Genomic DNA, 22,621 nt, shown 5'->3' with positions numbered 1-22,621 from the left:
CCCCTGTCCTCAAGGAATTTATAGTTTCTTGAAGAAACAGATGTTTGCAAAGAATTGAGGTATTTTGATTACTCTCCCAATGATTTTTGTTCAGTGGATAGTGACCCCTTTAAAATAGTGATTTATGGATGACATAGTCTATTGGTATAATTGATTTTATTCAACAAACATTTAAATACCTACTTTGTGGGAGATAAAAAGACAAAAATGAAAAGCATCCCCTGCTCTCAAGAAATTAATATTTCTTTGAAAAAATAAATAATGTGTTTCCAAAGAATTTAAGTCTTTTGATTACTCTCCCCAATGATTTTTGTTATGTGGATAGTGACACCTCTAAAAATGTGATTTATAGATGACATTGTCTATTGGTGTAAATGATTTCATGCAGTAATTCAGTTGTGTGGGAGATATAAAGACAAAAATGAAAAGCATCCGTGGCCCTCAAGAAATAGATATATTTTCTCGAAGGAATAGATGGATGTGTTTTTGAAGAAACATTGGTTGATTGGTTGGTTCTTGTCCTTCATTATCGAAGAAGACCAAAATGACATTACTATGTTTGAGACAAATTACAGTGAGTCCTACTGTGCCTGATGAGATCAATACTCTTGGAATGCTCTACCACAGATGGATCACAGATAGTCCATGTTAACAACTTGGGGTGTTTACTCCAATCTTAATATCTCAAATTTCCTTTGAGCTGCTTCAATTCTACCTTATTTCAGAGAGCAAAATAAATACAAGAAATTTTAGGAGATTGGGGAGGTATAGGCACACTCTGAATTTCGGGTATAAGAAAAAGTTTCCTGAAGATGATGCTTGAGATGTATATAAATTTGAATATACATCTCAAATAAGCAAGTTTGACTAGAATAGTCAGTGTATAGGAGAAAAGAGGATCAAGGTGAAATCAGCAGACCAGGGAATTTGCATTTCATTTTGGAGGCAATATAGAGAACCAACCTCTGAAGCTTTCTGAGAAGGGTCAATCAGTCAGTCAATCAAGATTTATTAAGCTGTGTGCTAAATTCTGGTCATATATCATGTTCAGTTGTTTATTTTAGAAATATGAGCTGTCAGCTTTGTGAGGAATGGATTGGAGGAGAAGGGAGCTCCATGAGGCAGGGAGAACAATTAAGCATTTCCTGGAATAGTCCAGGCAAGAGATGCTAAGAGCTGCAGTGGGGTGGTTGCTATGAGAGGGGAGAAGAGGAGGTTGTGGAGAAAGAACTGACAAGATTTGGTGACTGTTGGAATAGTGGGAAGGACATAGGAGAGGGAAAATTGAGGCTGCTTGATGACCCTGAGGTTGCATATGAGGTGAGTGGGTGAGGGTTTTATTCGATAGAAATAGAAAATTTGGAGAAAGATTATATACAGTACATACTATACAGAAATAAGAGAACATTGGTGTTCACTCAAAATCATTTGGATATTGATTATCTGGTTTGTGGATAATCTAGATCCCTCTTCTCTCAGCTTCTTCCCTTTTACCCACATTTGTATTTATCAGAACCAATATTAAAATAGGAGTAAGGAAAAATAAGGAGCCAAAATTCAAACTGTTATCTCTAAACAGCTTCTTAGCCATCTATAGGATCATTCAAGATTTAGAATCAGGAGGACCTGGGAATTCAATCCAGCCTCAGATATTTACTGCCTTTTTCGACCTTTGGACAAATGACTTAACTGCTTTTAGCCTCAGTTTCTTCATCTATAAAATGGGTATAATTATAGCACCTATCTCACAGGGTTGCTGTGAGAATCAATATATATATAATATTTTATAGATATTACAGTGCTCTATAAATATTAGTTATTTTGTGTATTTACTATCCATTACATGGATGGTCATTCAGTAAACATTTATTTAGCACCCTGGGTATACTAAGATAAATTCAAAAAATGGATTCAAGGAGTTTACATTTTAATGGGAGAAAAAAAAACACATAGACATCTTTGTTCTAGAAAATTGTGTACAGGATAAATTGGAGGTAATTAAGAGAGGGAAGTCACTGGGACTAAATTTTGAGTGTCATGGATTGTCTTTTGCCTCTCTTTGTATATCTAGTGCTTAGCATAGCACCTGATTTATAGTAGGTGCTTTATGTGTATTTCTTGATCACTTGATTGAATTAAGGGAAAGTGGAAAAGGCTTCCTGAGGAAAATGGAATTTTTAGTTAGAACTTGAAGGTAGTTGGGTTCTTGGTCTGCACCTACAAATCTGAAAAGTTGTTTAGATGGAGGAAAATTTGGAACTTTGGCTAACATGAATTATTTTTTTTTATCTTTTTATGAAAAAAAGTGCTTTAATTGATTGCCTGATAAACCCACTTCAAGAACAGATGGAAGAATGGAAGAAAGTGGCCAACCAGCTGGATAAAGACCATGCAAAAGGTATTTCTTGGATATTTTGTAGTACTTTGGAATATGACAGGATGGCTCTCTATTCTTCAGAATACCAGCAAGAGTCCTCTGGTCTTGAACTGGGGACTGATCCATTAGCAAATTGATTATATCTGAAAACAATAAAAGGTGATTTTTTTTTTTTTTGTTAAGGTAAAAAGCAAATACCTTAATCCTCTATTTGGTGAAATTTGGTGAAAATGAACTCAACTAGACTCAAATCACAACAAATGTATTACTGTATTAAACATTTGTTTTGAAATCTAACCTCTTGGGTTTTATAGCACAATGCTTTGTTACTGTAGGAATTGATGACTCAGGGGTGGCTAGGTGGTGTAGTGGATAAAGCACCGGCCTTGGAGTCAGGAGTACCTGGGTTCAAATCCAGTCTCAGACACTTAATAATTACCTAGCCGTGTGGCCTTGGGCCAGCTGCTTAACCCCATTGCCTTGCAAAAACCTAAAAAAAAAAAAATTATTAAACACCTAATGTTGGGGGTTCAAAGTGAAACAGCAGACAGTCCCAGGTTCTGGGTTTGAATTCTATCTCTGGTACTTCTAACCAGTGTGAATTTACTTAAGTCAGTTAACTCCTGGGTCTCTGTTCTGTCATCTGTTCAATGTGTGAAGGTTGAACTAGATGACCACCAGGACCCCATTCAGCTCTAGTCTTTGAGGAAGTTGAAGTGGCTGCTAGGATTAGATTTATGCTAGGTGGTACCACTGTGCTAAGATTTGGGAATATAAGCCAAAAGACAGACCCTGCCCTCAAGGAGCTTGCAATCTAACAGGGGATAGCAAGCGAGCAAATGTACAAACAAGCTATATGTACGATTAATAGGAAATAATTTACAGAAGGAAACTCTGGAATTGAGAGATTGGGGAGGCTTCCTTTAGAAGACAAGATTTTATTTGCAATTTAGTAGAAGCCAGGGAGGTCAGTAGTCAGAACAGAGGAGGGAGAGTGTTCCAGAAATGGAAGATAGCAAGAGAAAATATGCAGAGCCTAGAGAAAGAATGTATTATTTGTGAAAGAGCCAGGAAGCCAAGTGTCACTGGTTTGAAGACTATGTGTTGGGAAATAAGGTGTAAGAAGATATGAAAGAAAGGAGGGACCTAGGTTATGAAGGACTTTGAATGTCAAACAGTTTTTTAATATGTGAATTCTTTATTTTATTTTGTTTTTCCCCACTTACGTGTAAAAAAAAACCCAAAGTTTTAACATTCATTTTTAAACTCTTGAGTTCCAAATTCTCTTCCTTCTTCCCACCTCACACCCCCTCATTGAGAAAGCAAGTTATTTGATAATAGGTTAAAAATGTGTAGTCATGCCAGACATTACCATAATAGTCATGTTATGAAAGTAAGCATAGTCCCCTCCCCCACCCCCACCGCCCCCAAAAAGAGAAACCTCAAGAAAAATAGAGATTTTAAAAAATATGCTTCAATCTGTATTCAGACACTATCAGCTCTGACTTTGGGGATGAATAGTATTCTTTATCTTAAGTCCTTCAGAGTTGTCTTGGATCTTAGCATTAATAAGAAAAGATAACTCAGTCACAGTTCATCATCCTGCAATATTGCCATTACTTTGTGTGGTACATTTCCCATTGCATTTGCTCATGTAAGTCTTTCCAGGTTTTACTAAGAGTATTTCTTATAGCAGAATAGTATTCCATTATCCTCACATACCACAATTTGTTAAGCAAATGAAACATTTTGTATTTGATCCTGAAGGCAATAGGGAGTCCCTGGAGTTTATTGAAGGAGGTGAGAGGATCAAAACTGCACTTAAAGGGGGGAAAAAAATCACTTTAGTGGCCAAATTAGAGGATGGATGGGAGTGAGGAGAGACTTGAGGCAGGCAGATACTCCAGCAGCTATTGCAGTAATCCAGGTGTGAGACATTGAGGGTCTGCACTACAGTGGTGGTAGTATCAGAGGGGAGAAGGGGGCATATTTGGTAGGTATTGTAATAAAATCTAGGGCCCTTGGTAATAGATTGGATTGGGATTGGTAGTGATTAATCAAGATGACTCCTCTGTTGTGAACCCATTGGGATTGAGAGGATGGTGTTGCCATCTACAAAATAGGGAAGGTGGGAGATGGGAATAGTCTGGGGGAAAGATAATGAGTTCTCTTTTGGACATTTTGTTCAGTTCAGAATGTCTTAAAGACATCTTTTTTTGTATTACCATTTTTATTTAAAGTTTTAAGTTCCAAATTCTATCCCTCCCTCCCACCATCCATTCCCTCCCCCTTCCCTGAGATGGTAACAAATGAGATTTTGTAAATTCTACTGTATGCCAGTATGTATAGTATATATGCCAGTATACTGCTAGGGATAGCAGTACAAAGGCCAAATCAGCCCCTACTCTTGTGGAACTTCCTTTCTGTCTTTTCCTCAGTTGCTCATATGCACTTTATCTTTAAAAATCCTCATTTGATCCTACCATCTCTGCTAGCTGTTGACCTGAAGAAGGGGCCCACCTTCTTTTTAGCTCACTCACTTCTAGACTCTCATCAATGTAACTTCTTATTTCATCATTCAACAACTAACTTCCCAGTCCAGAGGAACCAGTCACTCTTAATGACATTTTCTTAGTTCTCGTCCTTTTTGACCTCTTTGTAGGCTCATATTTTTGACTACCTTCTCTGGAATAATCAGTCCTCCCAAGGTTTTTTGATACTGCAAGTTCGCTTTCTGTAGATCCATTTTGCTTCTTCTTAGTCTCCATTAAATATAGGTATTCCTTGAGTCTCTGTCTTTGACCCTCATCTCTTCTAAATATACTATTTCCTTTGGTGATCTCATGATCTATCATAGATTCAGTGATCAACTCTACACAGATGATTCTCAAATCTATATATCTAATGCTACTTTCTTTGAAAGCTAGGTGGCATTGTGAATAGGTTTTTGGGCTCAGAGTCAGGAAGACTCATCTTTATGAGTTCCAATCCAGCCTCAAAGATACTTGCTATCCCCAATTTACAAATGGTCAAAGGATACACAGAGGCAATTTACAGATAAGGAAATCAAAATGATCCATTGTCATGTGAAATATTGCTCTAAATCTTTACTGATCAGAGACATGTAAATTAAAGCATCTCTGAGGTACCACCTCACATCTCTGGCCAATAAGACCAAAAAAAACATTGATCAATGCTGGAAGGGATGTGGGAAATCTGGGACACTAATTGTTGGTGGAGCTGTGAACTCATCCAACCTTTTTGGAGAGCAATTCAGAATTACACCCAAAGGCAATAAAAATGTGTATACCCTTTGATCCAGCAATACCACTACTGTGTCTACACCCTGAAGAGATCATGAAAAAGGGTAAAAACATCATTTATCCAAGAATATTCATAGCAGCCCCGTTTGTGGTGGCAAAGACTTGGAATTGAGTGAATGTCCATTAATTGGGGAATGGCTGAACAGGTGTGGTATGTGTACATTATGGAACACTATTGTGAAACCAGGAGGGATGGGAATTCGGGGAAGCCTGGAAGGATTTGCATGAACTGATGCTGAGTGAGATGAGCAGAGCCAGAAGAACATTGTACACCCTAACAGCAACATGGGGGTGATGATCATCCTTGATGAACTTGCTCATTCCGTCAGCACAACAATCAGGGACAATTTGGGGATATCTGTGATGGAGAATACCATCTGTATCCAGAGAAAGAATTCTGGGGTGTAAACAAAGACAAATACTATTACTTGTAATTTTTTTTAAAAGTTATCTTATTATGTAATTTTGCTATCTCTTATACTTTATTTTTTTTCTTAAGGGTATGATTTCTCTCTCAATACATTCAATTTGGATCAGTGTATAGCATAGAAACAACGTAAAAACTATCAGACTGCCTTCTGTATGTGTGGGGGGAGGGAAGAGAGATTAGGGGGAAAACTGTAAAGTTCAAAAATAAATAAATTTTTAAAAAAAGATACTTGCTAGTTGTGTGCTGCTGGGCAATTCCTTAACTCTCTTTACCCCAATTTTTTTCATCCGGTAAAATGATCTGGAGAAAGAAATGGTAAATCACGCCGGCGTCTTTACCAAGAAAACTCCAAATGAAGTCAAGAAGAATCAGACATGACTGAATAACAACTGACCAACTGTCTTTTGGCCATCTCGTGGCAGATTTATAGGCAGCTCAAACTCAACATTTCCAAAACAGTAGTCTTTATTATTCCCTTCCAAATTGTTTCCCTTTCCTATTACTATGAAGGATCCAATCTGTTGTCAATTTTTAACATTTCTAACTTTATAACTAGTTTTCTCTCCTCACGCAGCCATCACCTTAGGAGAGGCCCTCTACTCATTTCTTGTCTGCACTATGTCAGTAGTCTTCCAATTGATCTCCCTGCTTCAGGTCTTTTCTCCCACTCTAGGCCTATACCTTTATCTCTGAAATATACTCACTCCCTTTAACCTCTTCCTCCTTGGCTTCCCGGCTCTCTTCATTCAGGACTTGGTTCTTCTACAAAAGTCCTTTCCTGATCCCCTTTACTTGCAGTGCCTTTCCACTGCTGATTATCAACTTATTCTGTCTTGAATTTAATAGCTCCTCTGTTTCAAAATGCTAGCCTAAGGTATTTTTTTAACAGCAGTCTGTGCATAGTTGATGGGTCATGTTATTATTGAACTTTTCATCACAAAGTAAATATTTGTTCCTTTTACCATTTTTCAAGTTGAAGTTTACTAAAAACTCTCACTCTTTTTTAGAATACAAGAAAGCCCGCCAAGAGATAAAAAAGAAATCATCAGATACATTGAAACTTCAGAAGAAAGCCAAAAAAGGTAATGCTTACAATTTCATCATTAATATTTTTCACATTTAGAAAAGAATGAAAAAAAAAGAATGGCAAATTTATATCTGAAATGTTAAAAAACATTTAATTTTCTGGGATATGTTCCATGTTGTCCCACTTCCTACATGTCCACATAGGGTTGAACAAAATTTAGAAACTTGATTCAAGACCTCTTGGTTAAAAATTTGTATTAATATAAGGCATGATTGAAATGATATATGATTTTTCTTCTTTTTGTCTTCAAAAGCTGACAGCATCTCTTCGTATTGTGCAGGATAATGAAACCTATAAATTTCCTAGAAGCCTTGGGAAAAGCATAAAAGCCTTATGCAAATGTTCAGTAGTAATTATAGCAGAAATCATTCTATTTTCTCCTCCATCTTTCCGAGCCTATAATCTCCTAACCCTTTATTAAATCTTGTAAGATTCATAAAATGACTGCATTGAGAGCAGGATGTTGTTTCTGAGCTGGCTAGCAATTATACACATAGCTCTTGGTAACATGAAGGCGTATTACAAAACAGTCTCAGCAAGGGCCTGCTTTACTTTTCTTTCCTTTTCTAGGCATTGTTCTGCATCCATTTACACCCAGGTCTGTGACAGATGATAGGCTCTGTGTAACAAAGCTTCATTTGTCCCTGGTCTATTTTGTATGAAATATCAAACAGCTAACATAAGGAGTCATCTTTGAAAAGGCATAATTGAGATTAGGAGCTTGGAGGTGAGCAGGGAAAAGGTCCAAAATGTCTCAGCAATTCAGTTTTCAGCATCCACAGAATCCCATCACGTTAGAGCCTGAAAGGAACTATCTAGGAATCATTAGTCCAAGGATTCTTGACGGAGAGTCTGAGAACTTCTGTTTTTTTTTTAAATTATACTTCAATAACATTTCAATATAATTCCCTTTGTAGTCCCATGTATTTTTTGAATATATTTTAAAATATTCTGAAAATGGATCCATTTCATTAAACTTCACCAGACTGCCAACGGAGTCCATGCTATAAATAAGACAAGTCATATATTAATCTGTTTTCTTCATTTGATGGAAGAAGTAGTTGAACTATAGAAAGGTGAGTGACTTATCCAAGGTCAGACAGCCATTATATGTCAGGTTTGGATTGGATCTGATTCTCAAGTAAAGTGTTCTTTCTACTCTTTACTGGAGAAAATGACGTTAGCGATCTTTTGGTAGAATCATCCTTGATGCTGCCCTGTAGGTAGATTTCTGAGATCTTTTATTAGTTCTTTATGAGACTTAATGAGACTTTTTTTTTTAATATGTAGCTTATGAGTTTTTGTTTCTTTGCATTATACTCATATCACTATTTCTGATTCAGGGTTAGATTGAGACTTCTGAGGTGAGCCTCTTTAAAGACAATTAATGTTTTCTTTTCAGCCTGATAATTAGTGCAGTTGAGATCCTGATTGGAATCTTCAGTATTCTTGTTTGGGAAAGAGCTAACATAGATTTAGAGTTAAAAGGAATTTCAGAGGTCATTTAGTCCAAATCCTTCATTTTACAGGTGAAGAGACTGAGGTCTAGAGAAGATAAATATAAAATCATTAGATAGAGAATTGAAAGGGAACTCAGTTGCCCCTCTCAGTTTTCCATATGGGGAAACTGAGGTCCAAAGTACAATATCATTAAGGTCACAGAGTAGGTGAGAGCATAAAAATTGGAGCTTAAATTCTCTCATTCCAGATCCAATATGCTCCTCTGTCACTCAGAGACTTCCTCAAGTCACACAAGCAATAAGTAAAATTTCCGGTGCTCAGATTCAGGACTTGAGGCTCCATGTCTAACTCTCAACTCAGTTACTTTTGATTTTTTTTTTAATCAAAAAGTCTGGTCTCTCAAGTAGTAAATACAAACTCCCCATTTAAAATAATAGATTTAATTGTATAAGAGATCTTAGGGATGATCTGATCTAATCTTACCTCTTTAATTTCTAGATAAAGAAACTGAGGCTCAGAGAAGAAACATGAGGTCACTTGAACAGTGGTCACCTTAATCTTAGTGCCTTCCTTCTGAGATTACTCAATTTATACTGTACATATCTTGTTTATACCTATTGTTTGCAAATTGTCCCCACCTTTAATTGAGAGTATGCCCTTCTTTATATTTTTTGCTTTTCTTTATATCCCCAGTATTTAATAAGTACTAGTTGACTATTGGATCAGTTAAATTTCTACAATTTAAGTCATTCTAGGTCTTTTTGGAATGAGAATAGACAGAAAAGTTAAATACAGGGTATTCATTTTGCCTAGTCAAGTCATTCAACAACATAATCAGTAAGAATTTATTAAGTGCCAGAAACTGTGTGAATCATGAAGAAACAAAGAAGAGTAAAAAGATGATGCCTGCCTTCAAGGAGTCCCCCATTCTGATGAGGGAGATAATGCAAATAATTGTACATTGTATATACAATGTAAATGGAAGGTAATCTCACTGGAGAGGCCCAGGATAGGTCTCTTGCATGTTGAGTCTTGAAAGGAAGTTGGAGGTAAAAGGAGATTCTTTTGAGATGCAATGATTACTGATCCTCTAACCTGTCTTCATCCCTATTTCAGTACTAATGTCCTTCTAGAGACAGAGCTCTTCTAGTCAGTTTGTTTTGATTTGGGAATTTTTCCTTTCCTAAATATGAAGGTTGTTTCTAGCAGGACATAATCATTTTATCTTTTCTACAACCCACACAGAACAGGCATTGTTAATGTGTCTGCTTCAATTCACTCCATTCCCCTCTAGCCTCTAATCCTCTACTCTCAATCCACCCAGTGCTTTAGGGACTGAGATTAGAGATGGAGGAAATGGGTATGGGGAAAAAACCTGTCTTAGTCTACTTTTCAGAGATTCTTAAAAGTTTCAGAAGCTCTTTTTTCCATGTAGGAAACTGACCAGATTCTCCCATTTGAGATTGATTTGGATATCACAGATTTCTCCTAGAGCAATTGGGCATTTAAATCCAAATTCATTGAGTAGCTTCTCTTTGCTATGTCTGATGTGTTGGATGCTTTCAAGTTTAAAAGAAAAGTGTAAGAAACATCCCTTGACTTTTATTAAAGAGAAACAACAACATTGCAGGGGAAAATAAACTTCAGATTATTATTCTTTTCTCTCAACTGCTGCTTTCTTACAAAAAAAGCAATTAAAAGGATTTTTATGTAAGGTATAGTGTGAAACAATAAATTATTATAGGTTCTTAGAAGATTTTGATAAATTCGTGTCTAAAATTAGTAAAATTATTCGATTCATGTAAAAAACTAATTTTTAAAGTAAAAAATAATCTAACATCCACCCATTCATATTCATATATATATATATATATATATATATATATATATATATATATATATATTTAGATATTCATTATAGCTGCAGTTTCTTCTGGCCATTATTTAATTGACTTTTCCTAAATAGATCTGTACAGTAGAATGAAAGCCTATCAAGACTGGGAACCATTCTGTTTTTGTCTGTGTGTCCCATCCCCCCCTTTTATTTTCAGCACCTAGGACAGTTCTGGGCATAATTAGGTTACTAAGCTATCTTTGCTGATCAATGTGTTTTTAACAGGGATACTGGGAGCTAGAGTTGACAGTCATGTCTCCTATGGCTAGTAATATTTTATAGAAGATCAATAATATTGACTACTGAAAAATATTTTAAAAGTTTATAGCTTTTGAATTTAGAGGTATTAATAGACACTAAGGTTATGAAATTCTCTGCTTCTTGGCTTCCTTCAAGTCTCAGCTAAAATTCCTACTTCTGTGAGAAGCCTTTTCTGATGACCTTTAATGCCAGGTCCTTCTTTCTCTTGATTACCTTGGATTTATCCTGTATTCATCTTATTTTTACATTGCTGTTTTCATGCCAACTCCCCTATTTGACAGTGATCTCTTTAAGAATAGACTGGTTTTTTGCTTTCCTTTTTATCTCCAGAATTTAGCATAGTGAGTAGGTGCTCAATGAATTTTTATTCACTAGCTGATTGATTTGACGATTCTAAAGGAAGCTGAGAATTTGACAGAGATAAAACAAGAAAAGTTACTTCTACACAATTCCAGCTCTGACCCTGATTTTAATTCATCCTTGTATCTGAATTCTTGTATCTGCATTCATTCTGGAGTATTTCTTTTCCTCATTTTCATCTTAGGGTATTCTACCTTCAATATTCCTTTTTGAGACTAGGAACACTCAGTTTGCTTGGAGTGACTTCCATGTGACAGCCTGCCAATATTACTAGATCATCTTTGTATAAAATGGGTGGAGAATTGCAGTGCTAGTCTTAGGTATTATTGGGACAGCTCCAGGAAGAGCATCAGTTAACTCTGGGGGGGAAAAAGAATGTCCTAAATTTCCTGATATAGTAAGATTTGTAGAAAGCACCAAGTCAACCTTGGTTAAAAATGTTTCTAAAATATAGTTTCTTTTGCCTGATTTCGTGCATTAGGGGAAGCATAACTGAATATTTCTTTGAATGCCTCAGGATCATCATTCTGAACATGAATTCTTTTTATAAAGCAACTTCTGAGTTTCTTTGTGATTTTTGTTTGTATATAAAAGCACATAAAGGGGGCAGGTAGGTGACTTAGTGGATAAGTCACTGGGCCTGCAGGTAGGGAAGGCCTGAGTTCAGATCCATTCTCAAACAGTTCCTAGCTGTATGTGACTCTGGGCAAGTCTCTTGCCCTTGTTTTGTCTGTTTCCTCATCTGTTAAATAGGAGATAATAATTCCCAGGGTTGTTTTGAAGATAAAATGAGATAATATTTTTAAAGCTCTTAACATAGCACCTGGACTGTAGTAGGCACTATATAAATGCTAGCTATTATTATGAATAATGGTGGTAGTGTTTGTAGTCATGGTGATGGTAGTAGTAAAAGTAATAATTTTGGTGGAAGTAGAAATAATAGTGGTGATGGAGATGGTGGTGGTAGTAGTAGTAGTAGTAGTAGTAGTAGTAGTAGTAGTAGTAGTAGAAGTGATGATAATGATGTTGGTCTTACTAATAGTGATATAGTTGTGATGATGTTGGTGCTAATAGTACTAGTAATGATGATGGTTGTAGTAGTGATGTAGTTATGGTGGTAGTGGTGGTAGTAGTAATAGTAGAAGAAGAAGTAATGATGTTGGTCTTAGTAGTTGTAGTGTTGTAATTGTGATGATGGTGGTGGTGAGAGCAGCAATAGTTATGATGGTTGTAGGAGTGATAGATGTGTTGGAGTTAATAATAGTAGTAATAGGGATGATGTACTTGTAGTAGTAATAGTAGAAGTAATGATGATGATATTGGTCTTAATAGATAATAATGATGTAATTGTGAAGGTGGTGGTGGTGCTAGTAATAGAGGTGATGTGCTAGTAGCAGTACTAGTTGTAGTAATGATGGTCAAAGTAGTAGTAATGTAGTTTTGATGGTGGTGGTGGTAGTAGTAGTTAGGAAGACCTAAGTTGAGATCCAGCCTCAGATATTTTACTAGCTGTGGGACCCTGGTCAAGTTACTTAATCTCTCTGTGCTTCAATTTCCTCATCTATAAAATGGAGAAAATAATATCACCTCCCTCCTAAGGTTGTTGTAAGACTCAAATAAGATAATTGTAACACTCTTAACCCAGTACCTGGCACATTGTTAGTAACTGCTACGCAAATGTTAGTTATGGTTTGTGGTGGTGCTAATTAGGGGGAAGGAGGAAAAGGAGCAATGTAGTAGTAGTAGTAGTAGTCGTAGTAGTAGTCGTAGTAGTAGTGGTAGTAGTGGTAGTAGTGAGTATTGGTAGTCATCTAGATGTAATGTAGACGATTGGGCTAAACAAACTCCAGATCATATTCTAGAAATAAGTTAAAACTAGTCCCTGCTGTTAGAGATTTTTCATGGACATTTGCTTATTTCTTTTAGAAATGAATGCAAATGAAAAGTTCCTGTTGATTGAAATGCCCAATTGTTCAAGATCCAAGTTAATTGAACTTTTACTATACATTCCAGCACTCCATTTGCATGCAATATTCATTTTATTCAAATGATAAAATCAATGAAGCATTTATTATTTATTTAGTAATAAGAGTCTTTCATACTTTAAAGATCTATGATATAGGATCATAACTCTAGGTTTCTAGAAGAAGCGGAAGTCATCTGTCCCAACTCTCTCATTTCACAGATGAGGAATTTGAGCCTCAGAGAAGTGAAGGCCAACTCAAGTTCATCCAGCTGGGGCAAGGCAGAGGTGGTGTTCCAGCCCAGGTGCTCTCACTATAAACCCTCCACTCTTCCTGCCTACAGTGATATCAAGTTGCCCTTCAGTATTTTCAGGGCTGCCCTTCCAGCTGTTCCAGGGACTTTGCAGGGCTTGAACACAGTGGACTCACTCACTGACTATTGGACATGGATCACAGTCTGCTACTCCCCTTAGTGTAGAAGGCTCATTGAGGGTAGTTCTTTCTGGTCTTTTGAGGAAAAAAAAAAAAAAAAAACTTGATTTATTTATATTCACAGTTAAATATCCTACAAAAGAATCAAAATTCGAGCTAGCTTTCAGGATAATGCAAAAAAGCTGGGGAGATAGCAGGTTGCAGGATGATATCAGTAATGAGCCTCCCATGAAAAGGGACATGGAATATTCTTTGGAGAAATCGTGGTTTATCATAAAAGGAGAGGTGGGTTGTTCAGCTAGGCAGAGGGAAGGGTAGGTTATATACTCATGGGATAGCAAAAAAAGAAAACTTATGGGGGCCTTCACTGTGCCAGATGGGTGGAAGAAGGAAGGAGAGAGGGGGGGAAAAAGTAATTAAGAAAGGGAGGGAAGGAGGGAGCAAAGAAATATTAAGCACTTAAGTCTGCCAGCCACTGTGAAGGTATCTAGGTCAGGGGCACAGTCTGAAGAAAGTCAATCAGTACACTAGAAGGAAATGAAGACAGCCTAGCCCTTTCCACTGAACAGAGGCTCCAGGAAGAATTTACTAATGGAAAAAGAGGGGATAGCACTTATAGAAAACTATTCTGTGAGGATTGAGGGGAATACAGGGAGTTTGAGGGCAGAAACTCCTATCGCTGAAGGAAGATCTAAGGTGATCCAGTAGTACAGGGGTCATGAATGTGAAGTCCAGAAAAAGTCATGAGCAAGGCCAGAACAGGAATAAAGGATGAGATGGTTATGAGGGTTATGATTATTTTGTTAGAGGGAGGACTCCTATCAGTGAGACTTAAGAATTCTATCACAATATAGAAATAACTGTTGACTGCAACACAAAGGCCAAGAGTCACCCTTCAGATCTGAGTCTCAGATGGCACAGTTCTGTGAACACCTCTAAACATTCTCATACCTATAGTTTTCCCTTGAGTATTGTCTGTATGACTTTTCTATGATATATGTTGTCTTAAGAGTGCTCTGGGGACCTAGAGAATGATAGGTATGCCTTTGTGGCAAACAGTATTTTCATAGTTAGTGATGAGGAAATATTGACCATCCTTGTACACTTGCTCTCCAGAAGTATCTGTATGTGGTTTAATAGACTCATAATATATTGACAGCAAAACATGACTTGGAAAATCATTTCTTCATCCTGTTGTTAGGTTTGATAATATACTCAAATTTGCTAAAAAAAAACCCTAGATGGGTCACAGAGAATTGGAAAAGACTCAACAACAAATCTTAGAGAAGCAAAAGAAACCTTAGATGTTATCATTGTTGTTATTGTTTATATCAGTATTAGGTATTAATATTGTCAATGGATTATTATTGATTAATAGTTATTATCAATAAGTTATTTAAATAATAATAGTAATATCACCTAGTGTTTATTAAAGCACTTTAAGGTTTGCAAAGCATTTTACTAAAATTATCTCATTTTATCCTCAGAACCACCTTAAGAAATAAGTAGTATTAGTTATATTTCAATTTATATATAAGTAGTATTAGTTATATTTCAAATTTATATATAAGTAGTATTAGTTATATTTCAAATTTATATAATTCTTATAAAGATTTGAAAACTTTTTATATCACTCGTGTGATTTTCACAGTAACCTGGTGAGGATTATTATCCCTCTTTTTACAAATGAGGAAATTTAGGCTTGGAAAATTTCAGTGTCACTAGTATCTGAAGAGAGAATTGAACACACTTTTGCCCATCTCCAAGTCCTTTTGAAATCCTGAAGTTTCCTGTCCTTCTAACTAGAGAAGAGGGAGAATAAGAAGAATAAGAGAATAAGAAGCAGTCATTTACTTCAACCCTCCATCCTCTCTCTCTATTGAGGAAGCCAGCAGTATTTTTTTTTTTTAATTTCACTTGACCACTCTCTTGCCACAATTTGAATTTTAAGATTAGTCATGATGAAACCAGTTTCAAGACTAAGCTCCTAGAAACCTAGCAGAGAAACCATTTCTAGGTAGAAAATGGAACCATTTGTAACTGGAAGCAGTGGAACCATTCAAATGTTTCACTAGTGGAAATAAAGGGAATGCTATGATTAAGGAATTAAAAATACCCTTCTATGTTATTACTGAAGTTCCTCTATAGTACTATCTCAGTCATTAAGCCTTTATTAAGCCATGGAGCTAGGTATTGGGCATACAATGACAAGAAATTAAACAATCCTTGCTTTCAGTCATCATTGTATTGAGGGAACAATATGACTGTGTCTGTGCATAGCTATGTCCCCAAAATCGTATTAAATTTTAAATCTTTTTTTAATGGCTTCTAACTTTAGTAAGACTTTGGGAACATCCTATGTATGAATGGATAAAAATCAATAAATACTTAACAAAGTTTCTTGGTAGGGAGACCAGGGGGCAGCTAGGTGGCACAGTGGATATAGCACTGGCCCTGGAGTCAGGAGTACCTGAGTTCAAATCTGACCTCAGACACTTAATAATTACCTAGCTGTGTGGCCTTGGGCAAGCCACTTAAACCCATTGCCTTGCAAAAAAAAAAGTATTAAGGGAGACCAGAAAAGGTTTCTCATAGAACACAGTCTTTGAACTAAGTTGAAAGCAGGAAGTTGTTCTTCTATGAAATGTAACTAAAAAAGTATAATTCTATTTTTATCCTTTCTGTCTATTCTTTCATTTCAGTTCACTACCCTATCTCCAGATTTGACTTTGTATTAAGGCATGATCTAAGATTTCTGTTTATATGTTGGTACAATATTAGAGCTAGTCATCTAAGTCATCTAGTTATATGACCTAGACCTAAGGAAGCATCCAGTGTAAACTCTTTTCTTAAGATGGAGAAACTGTCTCTTCTTCAAAAGATTTATTTTGTTCAGAGGTGGAGAAGTATTAAACACACAAAGAATAAATTGTCACTCTATGAAAAGGACCAAAACAGTTTTCTTAAAAACATGAATCACCAGCAAAAAATTGAGATTTATATCACCTTGCCTTGGCTGGTGATTAAGTCACTGTCATGTCAGATAGAAATGCCATGCCCTAAATTATTAATACATGAAAGGTAGGAATAATTCTGGAATACCAGTTTGACTTTTTTATTTTCCTTTTTGTATCAATTGTGTATCCTGCACTTTCTCATCGTGTGTCCCTGCCAGCTGAAACAGTGGGTAAGTCTTCGCTGGGCTGTATCTCTTGGGGCTGATGCTGGTGTGCTCCTCTCTGTGGGCTCCTTCTGGTTGTTCAGTCCCCCATGCCGGGTGCCCAGGGTCGGTTACTAACATAAAAAAAACAATCATCCTCATTTTTAACTTTCCAGAACTTCAAAAGTTTTTTTTAATGCTTTAAAGAATCCATTTTTTAACATAAAGCTACTTAAAAAACATTAACAAATTAAGACGTCCCTTATTATAAAAGGAATTTGAAATGCCATGATACTAGAGTAGGAATCCCTAGAATTTAGGGAAAGGAGCAATATAGCAGTCGGGTAGGGTGGAGGGGCTGAAGACAGAGAGAGCTCCCCCTTGAAAGAAGTAAAGGGTTCTAAGGTTAGGGAGTATTTCAGTTAAAGAGGATGGATAGTTAAAAAACATAAAAATGATTGATAGAGTGTGAGGAAAAGAGAAGGTAGTTTGGCTCTACCATAGAGTACTAGAAGCGGGTGCATAATGAGGATGCATAACAGGTTTGACCTAGAGGGTAATAGGGCAACCTTGGAGTTTGTTTTCATAGGAGAATGGTGTGGAAAGGAATCACTTTGGCAGCTTTCCGAGGATGGATTTAGAGAGCATAGAGGCTTGAGGCAGAGAGACCAATTAGAAGGTCACAGTGATCATCTAGATAGAAATAGTAGTGATAATCTGAACCAAAGTGGTGGCTTTGGGAGCAAAGACTGACTGTTGATGTGGAAGAGAGAGAGTGAGGATTTGAGAACGATGAACCAGAGAGACTGGGAAAATGATCCTGCCCTTGCCAGAAATAGTAACATTTGATAAAGCAGTAGATTTGTGGAGCAAGATAATGAAGTCTGTTTTGGACTTAGGGAGTTGGAGATATCTCCACAACATCCAGTTTGAATAATCCACTAGTAGGTGATTGGTGATGTGGGACTGAAGAAAGAAGTCTGGGAGTCAGTCTTAGAGACGATAATTAAACCAGCTGTAGCTGATGAGAGAGTTTAAAGTAGTCTTCTGCACTGATAAGTGATGAAATACACCAGGCTCATAGATTACTGAAGTCTTGAAAAAAATGCCCATATAATATATACTACTTATATTTCTAACTAGAATTTCTGGTGTGAAATATAAAACACACACACACACACACACACACACACACACACACACACACACACACACACACACACACACCCCATACATTATATATGAACTCTAGATCTTTTTAGCCTAATCTGTAAGCACTCTCATATCTTCTCCCTCAATGCCACATTTTATATATCCTTATAGTGGACTCCATCACTAGAACTGCATTTACTCAATACTTTAATCTAAATCAAGATCAATCTAGGAAATTGAGGGGAGCTGCCCTTAACTAATGTCCTTTTGTCTGTTTCAAAAATAATCTTGATACCTATTTCAGCATAATTTATTTTTTATTTACCAATCATTTTTTTTTTGCATGGCTTTGAATTTTGCAATTTTTTTCTCCCTCCTCCTCCTCCCTACCCCGACAGAAAGCAATCTGATAAAGGCTTTACATTTATAATCATGCTAAACATAGATCAAAATTGAATGTGTTGTAAGAGAAGAATCAGATTTGCTTACTTAATCTGTGTGGTTTATTTTATACATTTAAAAACATTCTGCCAAAGAGGCCTAGGACATAAAAAAACTAGGAAGGGAACTTTTTTTCAGTTGGTATAAGAAGAAAAGATCATTAAGGAGGACTAGGAACCTTCTTCCTAAAGGGGGGAAAAATCTTATTTGAATATGTTTAGGGGGTGGAATATCTTTATACTGTAGTCTCAGATCTCTTTGTGATCTAAGTCCTTCTTAATATTCTCCTCTCCCAATCTCCACCATAGATACTTTTTTTAAAAAAAATTAAATTTTTTAAAAAATATTTTATTTGATTTTTCAACTACATGCAATGGTAGTTTTTTTAATTTTTTTTTCTTTGCAAGGTATTGAGGCTTACATTTTTCTCTTTTCCTCCCTTTCTTCCTCCTCCCTGACAGAAAGCTCCATATTTCTAACCATGCCAAATGTGGATCCATATTGATCACACCATATAGTCTTTTGGTTTTTTTTTAGGTTTTTGCAAGGCAAATGGGGTTAAGTGGCTTGCCCAAGGCCACACAGGTAATTATTAAGTGTCTGAGACCAGATTTGAACCCAGGTACTCCTGACTCCAGGGCTGATGCTCTATCCACTGTGTCACCTAGCCACCCTACACCATATATATTTTTTAAACATTTTTTTCTTTTATTTGAGTTTCACAATCCCCGCCCCCCCGCCCCCCATGGAAAGCAATCTGTCAGTCTTTACTTTGTTTCCACGGTATACATTGATCTAAATTGAATGTGATGAGAGAGAAATCATATCCTTAAGGAAGAAACAAAAAGTATAAGAGATAACAAGATCAGACAATAAGATATCTGGGGGTTTTTTTCTAAATTAAAGGGAATAGTCCTTGAACTTTGTTCAAACTCCATGGCTCTTTTTCTGGATGCACATGGTATTCTCCTTTGCAGACAGCCCAAAATTGTCCCTGATTGTTGCACTGATGGAATGAGCGAGTCCTTCAAGGTTGAACATCACTCCCATGTTGCTGTTAGGGTGTACAGTGTTTTTCTGGTTCTGCTCATCTCACTCAGCGTCAATTCATGAAAATCCCTCCAGGCTTCCCTGAATTCCCATCCCTCCTGGTTTCTAATAGAACAATAGTGTTCCATGACATACATATACCACAGTTTGCTAAGCCATTCCCCAATTGAAGGACATTTACTTTATTTCCAATTCTTTGCCACCACAAACTGGGCTGCTATGAATATTTTTGTACAAGTGATGTTTTTATCCTTTTTTATCATCTCTTCAAGGTATAGGACCCAGTAGTGGTATTGTGGATCAAAGGGTATGCTCATTTTGTTGCCCTTTGGACATAGTTCCAAATTTCTCTCCAGAAAGGTTGGATGAGTTCACAGCTCCACCAACAGTGTAATAGCCTACACCTCATATTCTTAACTCTCCAACACATACTTTTCCATCCAGGGATATTGATCGCTGCTGTTCCTCAACCAAGATCCTCCATCTCCTGGCTTTGGCACCATTTTCACTGATTCTCCCCTGAGAAAGTCCTGCCTCCTCATTGCCACCTCCTGACTTCATTCAAGTCCCAACTAAAATCCCACCTCCTTCTTGTGCCTTCCCTCTGTTGACTGTTTGCTATTTAACCAAGCTAAGAGCTAAGGAAAGTGAAATGACAGTGACCCAGTTCTCAAATAACTTCCTAGAATTCTAGTTTGTGGAAAGACCCATTTGCAAATAACTTTTCATACAAAGAGAAAGAATTGGGAATGAATTAAATTCAGAATAACCATATGTCCAAGAAATATGAAGAGAAGTTCCCTATAACTGTCTCCTAATATTACAGCAATAGTGGGAATAAATTATCTGGCTTCCATCCAAAGTGCAGATCTAGCATTATCTGATAAGGATGTCCAGGTCTTTCCATGTGGTCAAGCCAACCCTGGGAAATCACAATTTTCCTCCCTCCTCACACAGAGTAATTTGCTGTCAGAGTCATTCTAGATCCTGATCCTTGTTTAAAGAGCTCCTCTGCTAGCTCGCTGTTACCTTTAGAATAAAAATCAAGATCCTGTTATTTGAAGAAGCCCCTCTGCCTCCAGCCTACCTTCTCAAACTTTATCCTTAATCTGTAATCTAGCTAAACTGGGCTGCTTAAATATCCCCCCCCCCCCGCATAAACTGCTCTTTGACTTTATATAAGTTCTCCCTCCTCTCCGCTTCCTCACCTTCACCTCCTAAGAGTCTCCATTCTCCCAGGTACTGCTGCCATCCCTCTTTCCCAAATTACCTTGTATTTTCTTTGTATCCATTTTGCATTCCCTTCTATCCATCATTTCTTAAATGCTTACCATTAGACAGGCAGTTTTTTAGGAACTGGAGATATAAAACCAAGCAAATAGAAACAGTATATGTGTAAAATTACTTGATGGAATGTAAGCTTGGCTTTGATTTGGCAAAGTGGCAGATATTCAGCTGGCATTTAATATTTGTTTGTTGATTTATTTAGAACTGGAAGGAATTGTCCTACATTACAGGGTGAGAAACCTGAATCCTAAAGAGATGAAGGTAACTCAGTAGCCAGGATTGGAATCTAGATCTTTGTCTCCAAAATTAGCCCTCTTTCTGTTTCCCTAAGGGAAGTCACATTCTACAGTCTAGAATTGGGGTTTTGACCATAAGAATACACTTGTGAATCACTCATTTGGAAAGGTGAGAATGTTCTTAGGTTGTTGCCACTTCTAGGAGGGCAGATGTATATTTGTCAGCAGAACAAACTGAGGAATGATAAACAATAGTTTTCTTTTAGGAGCTCAAGCTAAATATGGTGTTTCCTAAGTGTGTTGGTTGCAAATTTCAGAAAGGAGTATCTGATTGATTTAAGGAAATTATTGACAACATCACACTTCTTACCATACAAATCTGGCTGACTCACTATGACCTTTTAGATAAGAGTTTGAATCATTACATTAGTGACACTGGGGGAATCATTGAATTGTGCCATAGAAAAGAATTGATGGCAATTAATGGCATTATGTTGTTCCATGAAATGGGGAAAGTACCCTTAATAATCTGCTATTTGGTTTGTTAAAAGATACCAAAAAACAGATGAAGATGACTCAGGTTGCTCTTAGATTCTTGTTTCTTTGTAATAGCAATAAGACAATAACAAAAAGAATTTTTTTAAAAAGTCTTGTGTTCACATTCCCAGGATCCTCTTACCCATTTACTGTAGCCCTAATATTTGCCGTTTTCTGCAATAGTTTTGCAGTAGGAAAAAGCACAGTTGCTCCCCTCTGTGCTTATAGTTTCGTAGCAAGGAATAATCATTGATAATTAAAAATGTTACACCATCTCAAGAAGGCAACCATGCATGGCCTTATGACTATGAATTTTTTTCATTATATGTTAAAAGTCTTTTGAGTCAGAGTGAAATCTGGCTTTATACTTTACTATGTCCTATGGTTAAATTAGCAAGCTGGCCTAGGCTTGTCTGTCAGACTTCAGACTTCACAGATAACTCCTTTGGTGGCCCTTGACTAGCTAACACTTTGCTATTAGGGTTGATGGGCAAAGTAATACATAGTCTTTTCTTTTTTAAGGTTCTTAGCTTCTGATAGTTTGCTGTCCAATATTCACTGCCTCTTCAGAAATGCAGAGATCTTTGTAAACTGTTCTTGTTTTGAAAAATGCACCATCCTTCAAGAATAATCTAATTTTAGAAATTTAAAGAAATAGGTACCCATGGACATTGTTTTTCTATTTATCTTTAAGGGGAAGATGGTATGCTTTTCCAATGGAGGATGGTTCTCTATCAGAATTCTGACAATACTTTTCTCTCTACCTCCTAGTTTTCTTCAAGTCCCAGCTAAAATCTCACCTTCTATGGGAAACCTTTTTCAATCCTTCTTTATTCTAATGTCTTCCCTCTGGTGATATTTCATATTTATCCTGTGTAGAGCTTGTGTGAAAATATGTATGTATGTATGTATGTATGTATGTATGTATGTATGTATATGATAAATGGAGCTTGTTTGAATATATTCAAACAAACTCTATACAGGATATTTAGGATATATTACACACACACACACACACACACACACACACATATACATAGACACATATATATTGCTTATTGTCTCCCCATTAGATTAAATCTTCCTTTGAGTCCTTTTGTATTCTCACTGCTTGCCAATAAGCAAGTTAACTATATTGACTGGCCTTGGCAATCAAAACACTGGAAACA

General features: G+C 36.6%; 1 protein-coding gene across 6 annotated transcripts in view; it reads left to right on the top strand.

Annotated features, from left to right (window-relative positions):
* The window catches only part of MTSS1 (MTSS I-BAR domain containing 1), a 326,922-nt gene that overhangs the window by 278,772 nt on the left and 25,529 nt on the right, over window positions 1-22,621 (top strand). For 5 of the 6 annotated variants that reach the window (XM_074201660.1, XM_074201656.1, XM_074201662.1 and 2 more), the window contains exons 8-10: window positions 2,307-2,398; window positions 7,138-7,212; window positions 16,765-16,776. In XM_074201660.1, the coding sequence (XP_074057761.1) occupies window positions 2,307-2,398; window positions 7,138-7,212; window positions 16,765-16,776 (179 nt within the window). The remainder of the gene's footprint in view (window positions 1-2,306; window positions 2,399-7,137; window positions 7,213-16,764; window positions 16,777-22,621) is intronic. The other variant, XM_074201658.1, reaches the window with a different exon arrangement.

This window comes from Macrotis lagotis, chromosome X (assembly GCF_037893015.1).
Source record: "Macrotis lagotis isolate mMagLag1 chromosome X, bilby.v1.9.chrom.fasta, whole genome shotgun sequence".
Taxonomy (NCBI): Eukaryota; Metazoa; Chordata; class Mammalia; order Peramelemorphia; family Peramelidae; genus Macrotis; species Macrotis lagotis.
Note: the sequence above shows the minus strand (reverse complement) of the source record. Positions and strands in the feature narration are given on the sequence as shown.